Source organism: Opisthocomus hoazin, chromosome 7 (assembly GCF_030867145.1).
Source record: "Opisthocomus hoazin isolate bOpiHoa1 chromosome 7, bOpiHoa1.hap1, whole genome shotgun sequence".
Classification (NCBI taxonomy): Eukaryota; Metazoa; Chordata; class Aves; order Opisthocomiformes; family Opisthocomidae; genus Opisthocomus; species Opisthocomus hoazin.
Window position 1 is genome coordinate 34,153,472 of NC_134420.1, and position 24,449 is coordinate 34,177,920.

Genomic DNA, 24,449 nt, shown 5'->3' on the forward strand with positions numbered 1-24,449 from the left:
TACTCTTTTCCTCGTGTAGCTGAGGAAGTCTGCATACCTGGTGTATTTACTTACCCTGTATAAAGCTTTATCTGTGCAGTAAGCTGGTCCTCAGTCTGATCACTACTGGAGGCAACGCTCACAGGTCTGTGATTTTCATCAGCAGCAGCAAAGAATGAAGCTCGCTGAACTGAGAAAGCAAATATACAGAGAGAAAAAATGGCAGCAGTAATGATTGTTTGTTCATGCGTAGTGCAACAGCTACACTGCAGGATCTCAAAGCAACCTAACAAGTCTGTCTAAAGCAAGATAAGATGATGGTATGACACACCAATATCCACTTCACAGAAGCAAACTGGCACCACATTCTCCACTGCATGGGATTCAGCAAGCAAGTACTAGGTCTGGCACAGCACTGCAGGCTCTCATAGATCATGCATCACTTTCAGGCCAAGACGCTCTCCAGGAGTGAGATGCTACAGAGTGCAAAGCAGAGCTACCCCAGCGGCGCTCGCAGAGTCCACACAAGGCCAGTCCCAAGAGGGGCAGGAAGCCATGCTGGAACAAGCGCTGCACAGAACTTCCTGGGTACAACTACCCTGGGCACGACACTACCCAGGAACTCAGTAACTACATTTAGCTTCCTTCACTCCATAAAGGATCCCTTTATCTTGAGGAAAGAAAAGCTCACCATGCACAATTTACATGGGGAAAGTAACAGGACCAATGTAATTTTTCAGAACCCGAAATTTTTTCCTTATGCCTTACGAAATGTTTTCAGATTGAAACGTGAAACCTCTTTCCTGCCTTGTGTCTATACTTTTTGGTCCTGTAACTCCTCAGATGTTTTAACACATCTCTAAATCACTATCACATGTGATGTGACTGTAAACTACCAACTGCCCCTACCTCTGGAGTTTCCTAGCACAAACAGTAACACAAATTAACATCTCTCTCCCTTAGCAGCTGATGGTCTCCCACTGGAAACAGAACAGTATCATCTTTTTCTGCTTAGCAAATTTTTATTCTGTGTTTTCAACAAGGCTACAATTAACGTGCCTTGGTATCCGATGGGCTTTTCTCTGCTCCTGTCTTTTTTTCATTTGAATGAAAATACTGAAGGTTGGTGTTGTTCAGGGCTCCAGGCAGATTTTGTTTCAGCTGGTTGCAGTTATCACTATTTGTAACTTTGGGGGCTGGTCCTGAAGACACCAACCAATGATGCAGAAGAGGTGTCCAGGATCACAAATCAGAATTTAGGCTGCTTAGTACTTGTCAGTCACTACTGGTACCTGACAGAGACTAGAGACTGGGATTATACTGACATCAGACAGCCGTTTCCTCTCCAAGTCAAATCTGAATATATTTTTACAGCGGTGAGATGAAGGTGACAGCCAGCACATTACCCCAGCTTTTCTTCATCTGAGCTGTCAGTTTGTTACATTCACCACACTGACTTTGTTCACACTTCTAAACAGAAACACGAGTGAGTTTGGGGTCTACGAAAGTGACGGATTCAGGTTAATGAGGACAGTCAAATAAATTTAACAAGAAAAAAAACCAAACCCGGGATCTTTTAAACAGAAATTGCTGACCACAGTGAAATGCATTAAAACCTAGGTTTCATCCCTATGTGTGGTGGAAAAGCCATCACTACAAATTCATCTCTTCTTGAGAACTAAGGCTTACTTTGAATACTCTTTCCCAAGACCGCACAGCAGAAATACGAGATGTGCTGATTCTACAACTCCTACGGCAACAGAGCAGAGCACACATGTACATCTTGAACACCAGCTTAGACAAGTACTGTTTAAATGATGTATATGGCTACTACCAGAGAACAGCCAAGCAAGCAAATTACTTCACAGCCTTCTCCAACCATGCAGAATAATGTCGAAAAGATTCACGATCAGTGAAAACTCTTTAATGAAGGCGGGACAGCATTTACGCAGAGATTAGGAAAAGGCACTTGTATTTAATGCACCTAGGAGACTTTTCCATCAGATTATAGTAACTGTAAGGTAAACTCCCTTTGGGCTGAAGTGCATTTAATTTTAAATTCAAATATATCTAGGCAGCTTACGGTTCTCTTCAGTTTACTAAGTGTCAAAGAGATGGAAAGTGCCATAGGATGAAACGACACTTGTGTGCAAGTCTGTGTATTCACAGTACACAAAGGGAAGAATGGCAATGGAAAAGTATATACCAACGAGGCATTGCTGAAAATTGCTATATATACACCAATTGGCATATTGGTATACACTGGTATATATACCAATTTCCCAAATTACCTTGGCAGCGCACTTCAGCTGCACTACAGAAAATTCTTGCCAGTGCAGTAAGCAAGCAAACATTAGTGTGCCCATATGCTTTTCCCCCGCGCTATTTGACTTGACTTTTGCACTTTCATGCCAGACGTCTTTTCCACCCTCACTGTGATGTCTGCAACTGCTCTACACAAAGTGAAAAGTAGCCAGGTTCACAGAGATTTGGCCAAACCACAGCACAGAGGGATCCCAGTATGAAGAAACGGTATCTGAGTATTACATACAAAGTTCTAGGCTGTTAAGACTTGAGTTGGTATTTTAAATGAGCTTAAGCTTCAGACTAAGTAGAAACTAACAATAACAAAAGCAAAAGTCAAGATGACCAGCTTTCTAAGCATTATATGCTGGAAATTTACCTTCAAAGGCTTTGGCGGCATCTACCAAGTTTGACCAGTCCAGATCAGAGGCAGAATCAGGCAATGGCATAAGACCAGGGTCTGGCATGGGCTGCCGTCTTTGCTCCTGGATATCTGTGAGGGAGCTGTCTGAGGCAGAAAACTCTCCTAGAGTAATGCAGAACAAGTTATAAACTCCATTAAAAAAACCCCAAAATTCCTTTCTTAATATTAATGCATGCCTATTTTTGATTTTTCTGGGATAGCACTTTTGGAACCAGAACTCAGTAGAATGTTTGAGCAACTGTAGTTGACCAGACACAGCATGTTACAAGCCAGTTTTCTGAGACAATGCTTCTCACCAGGACATTCCGCTGCTTTCTAACCCGCCCGAATCTTTGCAGCTTAGCACTTCAAAAGCCAATCTCTGCCTCCTCCCAGCACTCGGGCTGGGGGCAGTACTCTTCCACCCAACAATTCCTGCCTCTGCACAAGCTGAAGATACTTTGGATGGCTCTGCAGCTTGCTGAGGCTTCTACGCTCCCTGGCACCTATTTGCTTCTGTAAAAATGCAGAATTATGGGGTTTTTTTCCTCCTCTCTTTACAGTCTCATAAACCAAGGGGATCAGACTTCGGCCTAACAAGCTGAATCAGAACAAGAAAACTCAAAACCCTTAAAATGACTCCAAAGCATTGCACATCTCTCAGCAGCTTAGTGAAACCTCTTGATCTTTACTGAAAAATACCCACACCCACCCATAAGCTGGTACATGGCCCGCTATGGAAAAAACACTGTTGAACTTGAAAGAAGGATATTAAGTCCCTGTAATTTTTGAGCAAACTGGTGCCTACCAAAGTGAAACACTTGAATTATTGCTACTAATTAGGGAAAGACCAAACTGTGAACCAACAATTATCTACTTTACTCCAGTCTACTGGCTGGACAACCAAATAACATGCAATGCCTGGTCAGTCAGCACATCTGTAAGCTCAGAAGCAGCAACAACCTGCTCCCTCATGCCCTCTGTCAGGGTATAAAGAAAGTTTTGAAAAAGCTGTAGGAGGTATTAGAAGCACCAGAGATGTAGTGGCCAGAAGATGGGCTGGGCACCTGGGAGGAAGCTGCAGAGAAGAAAGGTACAGTGAAAATTCATTTTGGACCAGAGTGAACAGAAACACAGCACGGTGGGCAGGACACAAGCCCACTGGAAGACAAATGCCACTAGTTGTGCTGCTTAATTTTGCCTTTTCATTTTTCTTGATAGTCTAGTAACTATATAACTTCAAACTAAAATAACTTTCTAATAACTTTAACTAAATAATATTTCTGCCTGGGTGCTGTAGTTTAACCTGGCAGCTGGCAACCAGGCCTTAGACAGCCAGGTTGAGTTGAGTTCAGCTCAATATTAACACTGAAGATTCTTGTATTATCTCCCTAAAAGAGGGCAGCTTTTTGGAAAGTTCTTAAGATGAAAATATTTACAATTAGTGAAAAGATACACAGAATTAGAAGAAAAAACTAACCATTTGAAAAATTACCTACTTTAAAAGTGTGAGTTCCACTATTAATTAAGACAGATAAGGAAAGTATTTTTAGCTCATTGTTTTCCCTCTTCAAAACAAATAAAGGTGGTCTGGAATGGCTGTTCTTTGTTATTAACATCTTCGAATCAAAGAAATTTTGAATAGCTGGAAGCCAACAAATACTTGTGGTATTAAATATCCGGCTCTACTTAATCCTTCTATCAGCAAAGGCAAGTGAGGGGGAGACAATCTGTGTGCCACTCAAATAACTGGCCCTTTTATCATGCAGGCCCTACACTGTCTGGAAAATGGAAAATCTTTTTTGTTGACAACCGTAGAAAGCTTATGTGCTTGGAGGAGCAATTGGTTTGGTGTGGAAGACAACGTGACAGTGAAAGAAAGTTTTGTGGTTTTCTATACAGAAAACACAGGCATCTAAACAAAAAGAGACCGCGTACTGCTTTCCACTTCTACTCAGATAGGAGCATTAATCTTCTGACCCCCAGCCCTCAGAAGCCAAATCTACCAGCCAGTCAGCAGTGTAACCAAGTCTGCAAAGTTATTTTTGTGCATATAAAAAGCAGAAGTGAAGAGAGCTCAGTTTCCTAACTCTTATGCAAGAAACATGTTATACAGAAACAACAGCTCATGAAAATGTCAGGTTCAACACTGAAAACCAATGCCTGGTGATCACAGACATGAAAAGAATTTAAAATAGATTTCTTCAGCAGCCTTCACTGGCAAATGTATCTTAAGTATCTAAATACAGACCATGCTTAGGGCCCACTATTGTGAGTTGAATCTATAGATAGCCTTGCGTTTTCCTCTTGAAATATACTAAACCATGAATAAATCAGAGCAGATATGTGCTTCTTCAGAAAACATTGCAGAATCCTGCACTGTGCGATCTAGCTCTGTTTCTGGAAAACACATTTAGTTACGAGGTACAGCGGGAACCTGTGAAAATTCCCCTTCTCACCGACTGAGGGACTCTCATGCAGCAACACACAACCCATCAGATAATCCGGCGGAGACTTTTCAGTAAACTAATGGGGGAAAGCTGAGTGCCTTCTTGAGTTTACCGAGTAACTTTTTCATGTTAGCTGCTGCTGTGTGACTAAAATTCAGTCAGTCAAGTCCTGTAAAATGAATAGGGTAAGGGAGTGAATTTAAAAACAGCTGGTGCAATAGAAGCTGTATCTGGTGTAGTTTTACATCTGAATGTTGACTGGTATTTATCCACGTTTGTATGATCATTTTCCTAATAGTATTTTGTTCCCATAATCCCACACTAAAGGAACTGACACCTGAAGTTGTCACTGGTGGATAACCAGGCATACATTATCTGCCCATTGGTCCAACTGGTCCAGATGACTCCTGGAAGAAATGGTGAAAACTTACAGCTGACGAGGCAAATTTGTGTGCCCCCTCCACAAGATAACTGCATGACCAGTCTTATACACACCGAAGTGAGGGAAAAAAAAAAAAATCCCCTCCTATTTTATATTTTCAGGCATGTGACTGGACTCTCCTTATTTTAGCAAAATCAAGGTGGAAGAACACATTGCCTTACCGTGATTCACAAAGGCTTCCTCTGAAAGTAGAAAAATCGGAAATGCACTTACCATGTAGTGATTTCATTCCCAAAGTATACGATGGTCTCCGTAATGGCAGCGACTTTGGGAGAGAGGGGTACGTGCTGGTGAACAGGACATCATTTGGCATGGCTTGGTCCAAGAGCGAGGCCCGCGAGGTGAAGAAGTGGTCCCTTTGACCACTGTAAATACTCTCATCTGACAAAGTCCTTTGCAAGGCACGCCTTGTGGTAGGAGTGCTGGGAAAGGGAGACTGACAGGACAGAGTGTGTGACTATACATTCAGAGAAACAAATAAAAAGAAATGAGAAAAAAAAAATCAATAAAGAAACTTTTGAAGTCTACTTTGAAACTTTTCTTTTAAACTTTTTTTTTTTAAAGAAAGCAAGCGTTAAACACAGTATTTTTTCAGAGTGGAGAGGTAAAAGAACCGAAGGAATCTGCTTTGAAGGAGATTATAACTAGATAACATATATCGGTCTTTCTTAGCCAATCTCACATTCTACCTTTTAAATACCTTTCAAATTTCTCCTGACGTGGAAATCCCAGGGAGCCCTCATGGATTCTAGAGCTGACATGTAGCAGAGATAATGTTTACAGAAACAGACTGAATGTTGCATAAAGCAGAGTTCTCCCTCGTGCCTGGGGGAGGCTGCCTTCCTGCAGGCTGAGCGCCAGCAAATGCCAACTAATTAAAAGTCTCATGTCACCGAACAACTAGGAACACCCACCACTGCTTCGATTCTTCAGGAGGATTTGAAACAAAATTAAATAAGTAGTCCCATGAGTAAAAGAACTTGTGCCTTACCCCCACCATCACCCCAGCTTCCTCCATGCTCCGCAGAGGAGAAAGCAATGCTGATTAGCCTGGAGCTACGCACTCTCTGGCCAGTCAGCTGCTATCAAAGAACGCATTCCCACAAACAGAGACACTGATGTTTATGAAACCTGTAGCAATGTAACTATCTCTAAGACATTTCTTTACGGTTTGGTTGAAATTTGGTCCAAAGGCTTTCATGGAGAAATGGAAAGGAAGACCTCACCATTCTCATTTGCTCTGTAAGCAAGTTTAAATAAAGAAGAAGATAATATGATTTCCGGAAAGAGTGATTAAACATTATTAAGGGTTAGTGGCTCATTTGCACAGCAGAATAGTTATCTCTTCCCAGAAAAAGGAAAAAAAAAAAAAAGTTTAAACAGATGGTACTCTACTCCTGTAATCAAAATCCCACACTACAAGGTGGGAGAAAAGTGTGGAGGAGGGACTATTGGTACTGTACAGTGGAAGACAATCTGCCAATTTTTTTTTTTCCACAAAACATTAAAAATTTTAATATTAAAACTCTGCTGCAGGTTTTGCTTTTATGGATTAAGGATCAGAAACAATCAAGATTACTTTCAAAAACCTGCTATCATCAAAAGACAAGGCAGGAAAGAAAAGCCATGTCCCATGCTAACTTTCGCTTACATCAAGTTCTCCCTTCTGCGCTGCTTCCCTCAGGACACGCCCATCACAGTATGAACCTTGCATATACAGCTGACACTACAGAAACTGCAACTTCTGCTACACATTTGTCACTAGGTTATATTGAGGAGCAAGCTGCTTTTTTGTTCTGAAATTTATAAGCTCAATCAGTAGGTTCATGTTATGATCCAGTGGAATCTCTCAGCATTTGTCCTGAAGGCAAAGGCAAAGAAAGAGCTGCTAAGTCAAGCAGTGTTTACTCAAGGGTCATATCACACTCAGTGTTAAAGAATTAGGAACTGGACCCACAAGTTAGTTTCAGGCCTTGAGACTAAAAGACTGCACAGATATGAACATCTGATGGAGTCGAAACAGAGGCAATACCTGTAGGAACTGTCTTCTGGTAATGGAGCAGAGGGAAGAAAAAAAGAAGGGTGACTTGTCTGAGAAGATATAATGCACACATAGTAGGTAAGGAGATAAGAAAGGCTGGGAAGATAATAAAAAGACGCACAAGACACACAAAATTGCAGCCTGGAATAAATCCTACTAGCAAACAAAGCCTTCGGCAGGGAACAGTCAGGAAGAGGAGGATTTTTGGTCTTTGTGCAGTGAACTGATGAAGGGTATTGTCATTCTTTTTATTTTTTTAATGTCAAAAAATATTTATGCTGTAAGAGCAACTTTTTTGTAAGATGAAATATAAGTCATGTAGTGGGCAGAAATGACAGTCACTTGGAAAAGATCTAATTTATTGATGTGATGGAATGTTAGTAACTTGCTGAAATTTATCAGAAGTGTAACCTGAGTTAACATACTTGTTACAGTCACCAGGAAATAAAGATCAGGGTAAGAACTGACTCACTAACCCCAAGGCAGAAAAACAAACTGGGGAACATACACACTTTTCATGGTCTTCAGGCCACCTCTTTAAACAGAATAGAATTTCTTGGAATGACAGTATCCCCTAGTTCCAAACAACCAACAGGAGATGAATCATAGAATCATTATGGTTGGAAAAGACCTCTAAGCTCATTAAGTCCAACCATCAACCCAACACCACCATGCCAACTAAACTATGTCCTGAAGTGCCACGTCTACATGTTTTTTGAACACTTCCAGGGATGGCGACTCCACCACTTCCCTGGGCAGCCTGTTCCAATGCCTCCCTATTCTTTCAGTAAAGACATTTTTCCTAATATCCAATCTAAACCTCCCCTGACGCAACTTGAGGCCGTTTCTTCTCGTCCTATTGCTAGTGCTAGTTACTAGCTCGCATTGCCCATGTCCCACTCCCCTCACAACTACCACAAATTGTCCTGCCATTGGCACATTTTTTTTTTTCCTCCAGCCTCAACGGTAACATCTGAAATAATATGTGTATGGAACCTAGCACTTACAAGTTTTAATAAGCCACTCTGGGTTTTTGCAAGCAAAGAAAGAAGTTGCAGCTCTCTCTTCTGCATGGTTGCTGTGGAAACCATTTGGGCTCTAGGTGATAAGCCTGAGCTGCGAAGCACTGACTGTACAAATCAAGAGATTATCTTCAAAATGATGGGTTTTTAAAGCTAATATATGCACTTGTGTGTTATTATACACACTTTGAAATACAGCAGGAAATGTTTTTACCTATTTATTCTGTATAAATATTTGCTTAAGCTTAGGGAGCATCCTTAGTCCTTGTGCAGTTAACAGGATTAGAGAAGTATAAAAAGCATGATTTTTGCAAGGAGTGTCAATACCGTCAACAAGTCACTGCCTAGTGATGCAATCAGAGAAGAATAATTCAAATGCATAAGACAACACTACAGGATTTCCCAAGAGCCAGCAGTCCTAAACGTTCTTTGCAATTTGGTATACCAGTCTCTTTAAATTTGCACACAAAACTGTAGTAATATTGCAGTGACTGTAACAATGAAAATCCTCCCCAAATGTGTTTCTCTAGCAGGTAAGTCTGCGACAAACAGTTGACTTTCTGTCCATGATGAACTCTATGAGAATTCAGGGAATGCCTTGCATTTTATTTGCCTGTTATTGATGAGAATAGATAAGATCCTATCTGAGAAATTCTTGAGTCCAATGCAAAGTGCAACTGAGTAAGCTCTGTGTGAATGAACGCTTTAGCTCTGCTTTGAAAGCACTCAACATTTTCTACACAGAAATCTACATGACCTTCACCCTTTTCCAAATTGTGATGCATTTGCTGTATTAATTGATATGCCTTGGCAGCAATGAACTCAACCATCAAATTCTTATAAAGCGTAACTTCACACATTTCTGTTTTGTAGCAGCTGAACTATGACTTGGATCAGAAGATGACCTGTGTGTTGCTCTTCAGGTATTCTCAGATTTCACTGAACTGTGACAAGAGATAGCCAGATGACAGACTCTCTCTTTAACACACCTTAAAATTCTTCTGGGATTCAGGTGTTGGGCTATCAAGATCTATCAATTTCTTCAGGTCTTCTTCAACGGTGGACTTGGATGCTCGTTTTGGTGACGCTCGCAGATCTCTCGCTGAAGCACGCAGCCGAGGGTGGGCCATTTCATTGCCATCACTCTGGTGACGTCTAAAATGAAATGGAACAGACACATTCAGGTCTCAAAGCCCTGGGGCAGGAGGCATGAATGAAACAAGAATTATAGCACCCTTGAGATTTTAAAAGAAAAAATCTAGGAGAAGGGAAGGAGTTTCACTGATACAGCAGAGCTTCATCTTAACGAATACCTGCTGCAACAATAAACTTGTTAAAAAAATCAACTAGCAATACACTCAAATGTTATCATAATAACTTTTCCCAATAAGGGACTGGATCTACTAAAATAATGTATATTCTGTACAAAACTAGAAAAAATAAGTGTCTTAAATGAGCCCAAAAGCAGCAAATCACAGTTTCTTTAATCTTTTAACTGGCTTTTCATAATGCGGTTTTCACAAAGTTTCACCATCTCCTCTTGACAGCCAGTTATCAGCCTCACCTAGGGACACTGTGCTTCACTCAACAGAAGTAAAGAAGGGTTGAATAAATCACTTTGAAATGGGCTTTCTGAACCACTTGCTTTCCAAGTCATGCTAGACTTAAAGGAACAGTATTTTCCCTGGTAAGTTGTTTCACAATTTCTCTTCCAAAAGAGATGGCTGCATATTGTAACACAGAGATCTTGGCTTGCTTTAAGCCACTTAGACTGGATATTGGCAGCAATCTTAACACGGCAACACGGAGTGCCACAGAGCTAATGCATAGCATGCACGGTACTACTACATGGATGAGAGGCTTAAGGAAGAACTCGGGCTCTGTGTTAAGAGAATTTTTAATATTTGCTCAGATAGCATTTTTGAGTCACCTTTAAGAAGTCCCAAGGAAAGATAAGCTTTAATAGGACTGAAATCCATACAGCTCTCTAGGAATGATGAAATAAAAAAACTTCTACAACTTAACAGTGAAATAGATTAGGCAACTATGAAATATTTAAGCCTAACTGCAGAACTCTATATCAGAGATCAAGTTCTACAAAAGACTAAGCATTCTATTAAGTAGTCTTGAGCTCTTCTATACAGAGAAGTGTCACAGATCTCAATGCTTCTTTACAATTACAGTAAATAATCAAATGAGAGAACCAAAAAACAGTCTTACTTTCTTGAATCCATAAAGCCCACTGAGTTTATTGTCCCTTCTGGCTTTTTCCATCCGATCAGATACTTGCTAGTAGCACCCTGGCGAGGGTAGAAAGTCCTAGGACCAGATGAGGAGGAAGAGGAGGAGGAGAAAGAAGGTGCGAGCTGGGGTGAAGTAGCAGAATGAAGCTCTTCTTTAGGTGAGCTTCTGGCACTGGTAAAAACAACTGGGCTGGCAGAGTGTCTTGAGCTCATGGTGCTAGGAGAAAAACATAAGACAAAATTTGCCTCAAATGTGTATATCTGCTCCTTGTTTAACTATTTTTAAAACAGAACTCTGGGCACAAGATGTTACTCTTATCAATAGTGGGTAGAGTAGCAAAACCAGTTCGCTCTTCTTAAGGGCCTTCCACCAGTATGTTTCATTAAAAGCATCTCACATTGTAATGAAAGATTTTGTAAACAACCTCTCAGAGGATGCAATATACCACCCTCCCCTCATTCCCCTTCACAAATGCGAAATCTAGGATTCACGGTCATTCAGCAGCTTAAAAGTAATACAAGAGATTGTAGCTGAATTCGCAGAAAAGAACCCAAGTCCAATTTCTTGCTGGAATTCCTGGCTGCTGGAGAAAACATTTTGAAGGAACATCAGCAACAAGAAACATCCTTAAGACCCCAAATAAAACAAAAGAAGAAACCCATACATCTTTCAAAACAGGGCTTCCTGGATTTTGCCTGAAAAGCAGTTACCATTTGCAAAAAAAGACTTAAATTGAGAAGTCTGAGCAGGTCTCGAATATATATCACAATTTGGACAGAGAAAAGAGTTGGGATGACCAGCTGCAATTTACTGCTGGAAGAAGGAAGGGGGTTTTAGATGGGAGCTACTCTTTAGTTATGCTGATATTCAAATCTGATGCAACTTGCATCGTATCAGGAGCACCGCAGCTTAAGACAATATTTACTACAACAACCTTAAAAGGTCAGGCATTTCTTAGAGTTACAGGAAAACTTTGTGTACAGCCTCAGTACTGAAATAACATTATATATTTGGAGACCAGTTTTCTGTTAGCTCTCTACACAACTTAGCCACATTTTCATCCCTCTATCCAACACTGCAAGGAAGAAATTCGAAACAGATGGTCCCTTGGTAAAGAACAGTTTCTGACTGAGAAATAAAAATTAGCTGGAAGATTGAATAAAGACTGAATAATCTCTTCCTTCTTAGCTTAACAGAAAATTCTCCACCACTCTTTTCATATCTTGATAAAACAATGCATTTTCACATCTCTCTCACTGAAACAGAAAAAAGAATTTAAGATTGAAATTTATGTTGCCACCTGGGAAAATTATCTCACCTACATTTAGCCTTATGGAAGTCAGCTATCTAATCTATGCTGCTGCCTGGCTCCTGCTGTAGTCAATGGAGAAAGATCCTTAGGAGGTGATTCTCCCCATATTAAATGAGGTGTCTCAGACAGACAGGGAGAATTAATGGTTTGGAGTTTCTCCTCTCTCTCCATTGACAACAGATGGAGTCTAAAAAAATCACCTTCAACTACGTTTCATTTTCGTATGGCTCAAGGTAAGCACCGTGAGTCCCAACAGCTAAGTGCTGTGGATTTAACGAGAGCCTTGAGCGGACTGCAGCCTTTCCACCTCCAACAGCACCGGCTGCTGCAGCCGATGCTTCCATCTTGTGTACATCGGGGTGGTTGTGAAGTCCCTCACACCAGGGGCAAGATGCATCTCCTCCTACGTATGTGAATCAAATTACAGTGATACAGATTTTGTATTCTAGAATGACTTTTTTTCTTCCCTCCATCTGTACACTTGAAAGGCCTTTACAAAAGATGGCAGACTGGGAAAATATAGAGATTTTCCTGTACATCAAGCCTGAAAATTTGGAGCTGCACATCACAACCTTCATATTTGCAATAGATATAAGTAAACATAATTCATAGCAACAAACCAGAGAAAAATAAGAGCTAGAGTAGAGGCAGTGAATTATTCTGCATTCCTTCTCTCTCTTTTTCAATACTGAAAGAAAACTCCTACACATGCTGAGTAAACCAGCCCATCTGTGAGGCATCACCACCACAAAAATAAACCACCCAGATCTTGGGAAGATGCACATCTTTAAAGAATACGTATGGGGCTATATTGCCCCTCCCCCCCCTTTTTACCCCCTTCTAAATACACTTAAGAAGTGGAGAAGCCTTTTGCTTCAGTGTGTAGGAAAAGGGATGTTCTGATCACATTTCAGAGTTCTTTAATCCATCAGGTGGTTCTCAAGGAAATGCCAGTTGTGAGAAAAGATTTATTGATAAAAACCGACAACTCCTAGATAGGCTGGTAGTGTTGACCCTTAATATTACTAGGCAAAGAGGGCAAACAATGATGTTCAGTATGCCCTACCTAAAATTTATATACAAAATGCATATGATATATACTTATAATATTTAATTATATATCATAGTGTATATACACATTGTGTATTTTAAGTATAATTACTTTAATAATACTTTAATATTTATTAAAATATGTATCACATACTAGATGCCACGAGCTGCCTTGCAAATAAGCAAGAAAACAGCATACAGATGTAAATACACTTTTATTTTCAGTGTATTACATATTTTGAGCTGTGGTTTTACAATACAGTATTTTGGGAGGATATTCTGCTTCAAGAACTATGCACAGAACTGTGGATACAACTGAAGCTTTTCTCCCTGCCAGTAAACACAGGCAGGTCAAAAGGATACTGTGAGAGAGAGACATACTTGTTAACTGAGAGCATATTTGGAGAGCAAAAGGCTCTGGATAAACTGCAGAAAAACTAAATCGGAGCTGAAGCACTATGATAGTGATGGGAAGTTATTACAGTATTCAGCACTAAGAAGCACGTAGAGGATTCCCCATGCTGTAACGGACACTCGGACCAGCCTGACTGTATCTGGAAGAAATTCAGCCCTTATATTCTCAGGACACAGAGATAGCCACTGTTGGTCCCCCACCTCCCACCTCAATTATTGAGACGTCAAGGATTAAATTAAGGGAAAATTCAAATACTACATGACTATCTGCAAGAACTGCAGATGAGCCATTCATAAAAGTATTCTACAACCATTAAGTAATATTTTAGGTATCTTAAAATTATTAGAAGTAATAAAAAAGATACTTGATTAGAAATAGATGTGATTTTCCTTTCAGTTTTGGTAAGAGGACCATAAGAAACCACATAGTTTAGGTGGAAATTGAAGTTTGATTTTATTTTTTTCCTAGGGAATTCATGCCATCAGCACATATGGCTTCATTTAATGACATTCAGCTATAATAATTCTGTATAATTACTGGCCTACATAATGCAATTCTCCTGGGATGCTATGAGAAATCTGCACAATCATCAGGAAGGACTTTGGCAATGGGGGTGGAGAAGAAAAATAAAACCCAGCTAGAAGCTCTGCTGTAAAAGTTAATCACTATAATTTACATTTTGCCACCAATTCTCAGGTACAAGTTCTTTTATGCACCATCAAGTGATCTGAACACTAATTATCGCTCCTGTCTTCTACCGACACAAATACTCTAATTTGTGGTTATTTCCTTTTCTTTTGTTACCCAGTTCTTTTTAGGGCTAAATTCCTTTTCTTCTTGCTCAGAAACCCGACTCTAAAGACGTTACAGACATTCTGGCATCCACAGGCAAAAGGTAAAAAAGTGAGAAGCAACAAAGGATAACAATTTAGAAACTGATAGAGAAACACACCAATTAAGCTGTTCGTTTCTCAGGAAAAGCAGCCTGCTCAGAATCATCCTTTAGCCTCCTCTCCTTCACCTCCTCAAAGCAAGCAGCTGCGGTTACATTTTGGAAGTGCCAGTTTAACAAGCCCCCAGCTCCAAGCTGTTGTGCCTCCACAGAGTGAGCTACGGGAGAGTTGGGAGCAAACAGCTGGACCTTGGGTCAGCACTGCTCTTCAGTGTGCAACCACCTACTGAGGACACCAGGAGAAACAAAATGAAAGCTTTCCAGCCCAGACTGTGCCTTTGCTTTATTGAGAGGCATCAAACGCATGTTCTAGTCTTCAAAAATAAGAAATAATAAAGAGCGAAGTCAGTCTGTTTTTTCTCCATCAAAACAAACTACGTAGGTGTAAGGACTGCAGTATTTCTCAAGCATCGTGCCCCATGTGTTCTACAAATTGCTACTACTCATCCTTGCAGAGAGCTGCATTTTTAACATCTGATTTTCCAATGAAACTGGAAAAAAACCCCAACTGTTTTCTGCAGCATAAAGCCTAGGGAACCTTTACCTGGAAACTTGAGCAGCAGCCCCAAAAAACCACACAGTGAATCATTTCAGCATCACCAGAGAAACACCACGTAAATTAATCCAAATCAACCACAGAAAATACCGTGTTTGAAGACACAATGCTATCGTATAATAAATAGACAACATCCTAGACTTCAGTTTGCAATAAATATATCCATGGGAAGACAAAGATGAGAGCTGTCAGGGTATGCCTGCTCTGCAAAGATATGTTTCTTTGTACTAAATTTTCTCTACTTTTCTACTGAATTAACCCTATTTGGTGCTCATAGAAGAGGAAACCAGAACCTCAGATGTACAAAGCCACCATTCTCACTAGGCACACCTTTATAATAAAGTTTCCAAGAGTTACACATGTTTTCCAGACCTCGAGTCACTTCTGAAAAATCCTTCCAAATGTAAGTGCTACTGACAAACTTTATTATAATCAGCATTTTGTACAAAAATCTCACATTTAATGCTACCGTGCTAGCTACATTCAGACAAGTACGACAGGGCACACAGTAAACTCTAACGAATGTTAAAAAACCACATATAAACATGCTTGTCTCAAAATAAGAGGGATAAAACTACAGATAACCACCATATAGATTTTTACCTTCAAGAAAGGGGCACATGCTAACATTGCCCAAAATCTAAGTAAATCCCTCTGCACAGTGTTTTTCACAGACTTGCTGAAGTGCTTCTTGCATGCGCAGCTACTAGAAATACCAGTCTCAAAGACGTGGGTGGGATTTACACCAACTGAATATGAGCTTTAGTGCCAAGAATGGCCAACCAAGAGAGGCAGAAAACCAGAGCGGGACCACCATTAACAGATGACTTAGTCAAAATCACCATGACAAAGTACATGGAGACCATTCCCCACATTACAGTCTCTGTGACAACCCCCATTTTGCAGCTACTGGATGAGGAGCTGTTAAACTGTCTGACAAAACATGTAGCCTTGCATAAATGGAGCTTTGCTCAAAACGATTAGCAAAAATTGCTTCAGACTTCCACCCTGTAGGTATTTTAGCTGCACATTCAGAACAGATGTGCCTTAAGAATAAAAATGCAACAGTCAGGCTCCGCAAGGGCAACAAATTATGATGATCACACATCTTCCCCAAGAGCTGTGTTTTTTTTCTTGTTGCTGGTACACCAGTGTGAGTATTTTTCAAAAAGCACACTGAATTATAGTTCTTGGGAAATGGATTAGGAAAACGGTCTAAAACATTTTCTGCCTCTAGCAGCTATGATTAACTTGTAAAGTGGGTATCTTCCACCGAGGTGTTCAAGCACTCTGTACACGTACTTGATATTGCCAATTTTACAAGTGGCAAAATTGAGGGAGAGAGGGAAGGTGACTGTAATCTGTCATACCCACAAGCTTGCAGCAGAATGAGATTAAAATCTACTTGCTAGCACTCCCAAGCAACTTGCTCTTAAGTCCTGATCACACTGACTGCAAGCAGATTTCTATACAAAAAGACTTGGGGAAAAAAAATGCCAACCATCTGAAACACACACTTGCAAGACTAGAAAAGAGCCTCATATTAAACACATATGACGTAATATGTGCACTGATAAAATGGAGTGATCTCCTTTCTGATCCATTATATGAACTGCAGTTCTTGCAAGATATTCCTTATAAACATATCAGACACGTGTCTGTCTTACATTAGTTTAGTAGCAGTGTGGAATATGCTCTCAAAGACATTCTTTAGTGTTATAAGCAGTAGCAGATGCGAAGACTAAAGGCAGTCTCAATTTTCAAGCCTTCTGCACAATGAGATTTTTCAAAACACTGGTTAATGTAAGTAGAAACCTCTCTTCAACATCCACTTCTCACTTTTGATAGGCTAGAGAGTGAGCATGGGAAAATGAGTGTGGAAGGGTCAATCTCAAGTCAAGAGGTGAGAATTACCTTGTATGCGAGACGGCATCACTAAGACTGTAAGCGCTGTTCTCCCTCGTTAGAGGATTGGAGGCTGGTTGACTCTTGCTGTGAATATCCAGGCTCAGTGAAGACTCGGTCTTCCGGTCCATGTGGCTCTCTTTTTCCAATGTCCTGTCCGCAATGGAGACCACCTCGCTGGAGCTATGCCACAGCGGTGCCACCTTCTCCTTTGTTAGCCCTGTACGGGGAGACGTTGCTGCTCCCAGGGAGGCAGTGCTGCCGTGGCTAGGTCCGTAGGAAGTGGTGTCTATGCCACTATCGGCTGAAGTCCCTTGAAGGTAGTTGTAGCTGTTCAGCTCCGATTCGGCGCGCTCTCCACTGTCATACCATTTCTCATCACTGTGAGCACTGGAGGCGTTGCTGGAGAGAGTATTGCTGCTGGAATGGCTGGAGTAGTGGCTGTCAGACTACAGAAGAAACAACAATCCAAAACTCCGCACTTGTAGGTTTATGTCAGAATTATGGCAATAAAGAGGAGGAGGAAATCAATGATTACAAAAGTCACCACTGCACAATAGGAGCTCTTCGACCTTGAGGTACTGGATAATACATTGAGGAGACTAATAAACTCTAAAAATTTCATTCCAGCACAATGCATGTGCTCTGTTCTGGATGCACGTAAAAAGCTTTCATATGGATTTGGACACCATGTCTTAACTATTCAGGGAAAGCCAGAGCTGTTTGTGGTTTTTTTCCCCCAAATACTTTACGCCGTTTCTTTTCAAGCACAGTTCTGCTCAGCCCAGTCCAATGAAACTGGCTAAGCTGTGTAGACTTTGACTTGGTTTATAACTACTATAACTAAAAATACTGTAATTTTAGGACTCCAACATTTATAGGACCATGAAACAACCAATCCATAGAAAGTGCACGTTCTTTTAATAATCCAATTGCCTATCAAAAGGTTAAAGTAGCGCAAAATAAGTACTGCTTTTCCTGCCCCTTTGTCATAGGGTGTTTCCTCCAGGAAAGCAGGAGTGTCCTTTGCAAATGACCACTGAAATGCCATTTAACTAAAATGAAATTGTTTTCCAAAAGGCAGAATTGCAAGAAAAGAAGCTTTAATGTAATGCTTAAAATTGTCCCACCAGGACATGCTGCTGGCTGGTTTGAATGTTCTGTCCTCGATCACAGCCAGCTGTGACGAAGAAACTGAATGCCCTCAAATCCACAGTGGGTATTGGTGGAACATCCCATTACAGGAAGAATTTCTAGCTGTACACTCATCATTGCTGAGTAGCTCACCTATGTTTGGGGTACTTTTATCCATCTGAATTCCTTAATTTTAGCTCCCATCATCTAAGTTCTGATCATTTATATGATAAGAATGGAAGCAGTCTTTCAGTAGGCAACAGACTTGTTCAGTGACCAGATGGCCTAGGAATAAGGGAAAGGACAGAAAGGAGACTTAGCATCACCTTTCCTATTTGTCTGCCCCTGGAGTATTACCTAACAGGCATGGGCAGAGATCCCAGCCGAATACAAAAAAATTAGATACTATTTCTGTTTTCACTAGAAAAGAGGGAAAACAAAGAATGGATGCATACCAAGGGCAACAAATCTCAGAATCCACGTTTCTTCTTATACTAAAGCAAAAACTGACAGAAAAAACGGAGGAATATTGAGTAAGTTGATCTGGACTCCTAGTTATCTCCAATTAAAGTGACTGCTCTTCATTAGGGACTGCATCGCTCCCCCCCATCCATCTGTCCGCATGATAAGAATTTACTTTAACAATGACTAAATGAAGAGAATGCAAGCATTAATAATTCCAGTGTCACACTTTGCATGGGAGCTAATGAGTTATTTATTACATCATTATACGGTCAAATACATCTCATGGAAAACAGGTCAGTCTAAATGTAAAACCTGGTTTGTGCTCCTAAGAATATGAAGACGGGTGTGCTGGCTTTTTTTTGGTGCGGTGTTTTTTTTTTTTTTTTTAATTAATAAAAATGTGTTGTTATGCATTAATAACCTAAAAGGAACACTGCCAATGGTATTCAAAGAAGAATGTTGGTAAGCAGTAGCAAATAACAGCAACCAGTTAAAGAGTTTCTCACACCTTAATAAATGCAACTAATACTTTCAGTATAAGCACACAACTCCATATTTTAGATGACTGTACAAACAAAAAAACAAGTGATACAGCTTATTGGGTAAATTTAAAGTTTAAAGGGTGTATTTTTTTAATTCTAGTGACTTAAATAATTTTCAAGGCATTTTAAATTTATGAACATTACTGCATTTATCCATCTCTGTACACAAATCAGGAAGTGACAGTCTCCAAAAAGTTGTGAATATCTAACTCTGCAGAGACAGAAAGGCAGAATTTACCGTTTAGACCTTAAACACGAATAAAACAAGGAAGGTTTTTTTTCAGCAGGATTCCAGCAGACATTTCAGACAAAGTCCTCCAACAGTGTGCAAGGTAGGTTATGGAAAGGAAGTAATAGTTACAGTAGATGAGGAAAATGGAGAAAATACAAAACCAAAATAAAGATCACTATTCTGTTTCAAAGAAGCAGCTTTCTGAGTGTTGCATTATAAAATACATTAGTAAACTAAGTCTCACATGTGAAGCCTATGAATAGCTTTATACACTGCCAGAAATCCTCTACTTATCACAAGATAACAGACAAGAAGTTGCTGTTCAACTGGTACCAAAACTTTATTAACTGATAAACATTTCAGTAGGCTGTGCTTAGGATATTTTTCTTTCTTTTTTAACTGAGACTCTAAATGTAAGTTTGAACAACACTTTTGGTATCAAGAGCTTGTGGAGCAAAAGCAAAACACAAAATAATTCCTTTTTTAGGATAACTTACATGACCCTGCTTATTTGGAGACAAATGAACCACAGGATCCTGTCTCATCAGTCTTCCACTGGGGCTTTCTCTGAAGGATGGCAGCACTTTGGATACGGCTGGGAGATGGCATGTTGGTTCTGCAATACAGCACACAACCATGTACTGAAGAGCACATGCAGTACACAAACTAAGAAAAGGTGTTATCTCATTTTACACTGCAAGTTTTCATTACTGCCAGGAGACAAAAACTTCGGATACCTAATATGCAATTAATTCCAAATAAAAAAATACATATTGTGGCACAACACAGGGGAGTAACCGAGGGCCCATTCCTGCCTGGCGTAAATCAGTAAGACTTCATGAAAAATCAGCAGTCACCATCTTGGCTTTTGTCAGAACAACCTGAATAGTATCCTGCCCCAATTGTCCAACAGCACTGTATCAGAGCATTAAAATAGCAGAATATTCATTTTCACAGCGTATTAACATTGTATCTCTATAAGCATGTTGCCTGTGGACAAGAGATTAAAAAACCTGAAGATCCACATCTCCTTAAAAATCGTATTCTACACAAGGCAGGACAACAGCAAAAGCCTACAGTGATCACTTCAACGAACACATTTTCTCCAGCACAACTGCTACACATATTTCTTGTCAAAGTTAAGGCGAGTTAAATAAACATTTTCTAATTGAAGAGATAGCAAAAATCTGTTGAAATCACAATATTCCCTTAAAAGTTGATAACTGTGAATATGGAAACTGCACAGATGTACAAAAGGCATTATTTACTAAACTAAACCTGACAAACCTGATGGAGCACTGGAACAGGCTGCCCAGGGAGTTTGTGGAGTCTCCTTCTCTGGAGACATTCAAGACCCGCCTGGACAAGGTCCTGTGCAGCCTGCTGTAGGTGACCCTGCTTCGGCAGGAGGGTTGGACTAGATGACCCACAGAGGTCCCTTCCAACCCCTACCATTCTGTGATTCTGTGAAATGTGGACAGAATTCAAATCACTCATCTTACATGGACACTAACAGGAGTGCTCTTTGCCAATTAAACATATTTTTTCCCCAGGAGATAACTATGGAGGTCTAGAGGGTGTTCAGACACAGCCCGTCAGGTAGGCAATTGCCTTCTCAGAGCCCTAGGTCAGTATTTTAGAAGAGTCTCTCTCAGTTGTGACTTTTCACATATATCTTCTCTCCTGTGATTATGCAATATTCTGCACTTCTAAAAATGCTGCTTTTAAGTAGAACATGTGCTTATGAAGTACTTAACAATACCCATTGTAGCTAGCAGTGCTTTCCCCAACACAGCTACAGTTTGTTCATCTTGATCTGCAGCATCACCAGCTTTTTTGAAAAAGAAATGAAAAAGGGTTTTTTAAAAATTTATATATATATAAAAAATATCAAACGTGATTCCCCCAGCAAGTGGTAGCAAGCAGTGATGGTGCACAAAGAACAAAGGTCTCCTGTAGCTAAGAATGGGCCAGGAAGGAGCGAGCGTGTGGATTCACTGCACCTAACGCCTTATTTACCTTGAGACAGATTATCCCAAGTGGAAATGTGCTTATTTGCCACAGAACCACACTTTCACCTAGATTCACCAGACTGGCAATAAAGTCTCCAGTCGGAGATGCAGCTTCCAACTGCGACTCTATGAATGCAGGACAATACACAAGAGATAAAATATAGGGATTATATGTCAGTATGCGTTGCTCAGCCTTCACCAAATGCCATAGCCAGCTCTTCTACCACACAATGTTTTCTGCTCTTTTTGGCCTTACTTATTTCGCTAATATGGTGACACCTGACACTGCAGAACAGAACTTGCTGGCAGCTCCATTCAGTGCCAGCATCAACACCCAACTGTTGGTCTGCAAAAGTAATGCTCAGTTTTACACGTGTCATTACCAAAACATATGTGATTAAAAATCATTCTGTGAAAATGAGAACTGCAGATCAGTAGAATCACAGCTTTTTAGTGAGAAGTATGGAGGGAGTTGTGAGGGAGGGACGGACAGATGGCTTCAGTAACAAGGCACAGCTCACTGAGGTTGTGAAGGTATGTGAACAAAGTACATCTCCAGAACTTGAGGTTGGCATTGGCCTTAAACTCCTGCTGATCTCACTGAGCCTTATTCTGTGCTGAACACTATTCCATTTACACAGAGCAAAAGCTGTGATGCAGTAAAATGACGATCTATATGTGCAACAGAAAAAGTATGGAATTGTTTAATCTATGGTAACAAAGTTAGAAAAAAAACAATCTAGCAAACTTGACCATGGTCATCATGTTGGATCAATGCTGTCTGTAGACAGGACATTTCCATTGGTGTCAATCTCATTGGTATCCACTCAAGTCAAGCCATAGGTGTAGCAAAAGGTCTATGTGCAAAAGCTTCAAATGAAGGCTTAACAATGCAAACTAAGTACCCAGCTGTTTTATGTAGTTAATATGTTCCCTCAGCTGACAGCTTAATTGCCAAGTGCAATGACAATGTATACAGTGGTGGAAGGTGATTACCAAGCAATAGATTTACTTTACTATTTAAACTTTAATTGCATTTTTTCCATTTTGTACATGGTATTTTTATAGCTTCAATGATCAAACAATCAATTTGCATTTATACAGCACAGTCTGAAAGGGAGCATCACAAGCACTTTAGACAAACTAAGCAAAAATTAAACTAAGTCAAGCCACTCGGGAGAGGAGGTGGGGTCAAACAAGTCCTCAACAGCAAGACAAATTAGTAAGCATGTCTACCAAACTGCTGTTAAAAGGACAGAGTGTTTCAGAGTAAAAGCATTAATGTAGATTTAGTCCCACAATCAAATGAAGTACTGAAATCAGTTCTTCCTCAGGTGATACCCACAGGTCTCAAGGAAACAGACTGCAGAAGCTGTACATGCTCCAGACCTCATTATTCATCCTGAGAAACAAGGTTAACTTTCAAAGATACTGAAAACACAATACTTAAGAGGGTTCTCTCTCTGCATGGAGAGGTATTGCCAAAGTCACCTTGTGGTTAGCTTGCTCATTGTAAAGAATTAATTACCTACCCATCTGGTCAGCGATACTGTCCTCACTTCTTTGCCAGCTGGGTGTGGATTTGCCGCTACCACCCGTATCCGATTGCGTGTTCTGCCTGTCAATGGAAGCAGGGGATCTACGGCTAATTCCAAACCTGTTTAAAACCCCCCAAAAACAAAGCAGATAATGATTTTAAATATGCATAAACCTCACATAAAGGGAAAAGAGCACTTTTAAGAAGCTACTGTCAAACATGGCAGACCAATGCATAGCACAACTGCTTGAGTGATTTATAATGCTTTTCCATTTCATTTTTGTGGCAGCTCTCATGACCCATTTCGCACCTTTAATGTGCAAGATTACAGTACAAATTAATTTATTAAGTATCTTTGATCAAGAACATCTGGTTACAATGCAAATAATCAAAAAAACAGACAAACATCCATAAATAAAATTGTTAGTTTTCATTTACATAGATGTTTACATGGAAACAGGACCAGACCATTACAAGGTTACAGAAGATTGACCACAATGAGTAAAACTTGGATAAAAGCCACATAGGGAAATGAGGTGTGTTTATCGTGAAAAGGTATCAAGGATGGATCCTTCTAACTGGGAAAGCACTACCCTGAATGACTCAAAGTAAGCATAAGAAGGTCTGTTGGAACAATCCCATGGATCTCAATCACTTTTCTGGGTTCTAAGCAAAGGACTAGTAAGGTCATACACAGGGGATGCAGACATTTATGCAAACAACATAGATTCATTTGGAACAATATCGTGCTGCCAAGTATTTTAATTGAGTGTTTGTAAATTCAACTGTCTTGGTTATGGATTCCCAAAACCTGGGGGTTATAAATTCTGTAAATTAAGTTATTTGATCATAAAAATAATTTGAGTGGACTAGTGTAAACTAAATACAGCTGTAGGAAAGCAGTGAGACATGTATACCTATTGCTGTAGAAAAAAGCACAAAGAGCAAAAGGAAGACTGTGTTCAATGGACTTTGTTTGAAAAGCCTGCTAGATTACTCAGATGATTTTGGAAAGCTCAATGAAGATACAGTAAACTCAAGGAGAACAATAATGACAAAGGAGACACACACTGCTGCTGTGCCATACCGACGTCTACATGCCTTGAATGCCTAAAGGCCTGTAAGAATTGAACATATAATTCTTTATTACATATAAATAGCTTGTACCTCTAAGAATTGTAGTTGGGTTCAGAAAGCAGATTAATCATTAAGAATTCACCATGAATAATGCATCTGGGGTGTGGGATTTTTTTTTTTTAATCGGACATACCTTGAAGGAAAAAAAATTCCCAAAACTCAACATGCACAAAGTAACACCCAAAAGAATTACAAGCAGCTGATATATTCTCTATATATCAAAGAGTTTCTCTAGCTCTAAGTTTCTAACACAATAACAGAAAACAAAATACCCAAACTGTGCTTTCTACTCACTCTGCCAGCTACGGACTGGCC

General features: G+C 40.1%; 1 protein-coding gene across 14 annotated transcripts in view; it reads right to left on the reverse strand.

Moving 5' to 3' along the window:
* Window positions 1-24,449, reverse strand: part of SIPA1L1 (signal induced proliferation associated 1 like 1) — a 231,659-nt gene that overhangs the window by 3,383 nt on the left and 203,827 nt on the right. For all 14 annotated transcript variants that reach the window (XM_075427533.1, XM_075427528.1, XM_075427532.1 and 11 more), the window contains 8 exons: window positions 22,993-23,117; window positions 19,946-20,064; window positions 17,085-17,524; window positions 10,862-11,101; window positions 9,631-9,796; window positions 5,792-6,035; window positions 2,663-2,809; window positions 55-169 (listed from right to left, as the gene is read on the reverse strand). In XM_075427533.1, coding sequence (XP_075283648.1) covers window positions 55-169; window positions 2,663-2,809; window positions 5,792-6,035; window positions 9,631-9,796; window positions 10,862-11,101; window positions 17,085-17,524; window positions 19,946-20,064; window positions 22,993-23,117 — 1,596 coding nt within the window. The remainder of the gene's footprint in view (window positions 1-54; window positions 170-2,662; window positions 2,810-5,791; window positions 6,036-9,630; window positions 9,797-10,861; window positions 11,102-17,084; window positions 17,525-19,945; window positions 20,065-22,992; window positions 23,118-24,449) is intronic.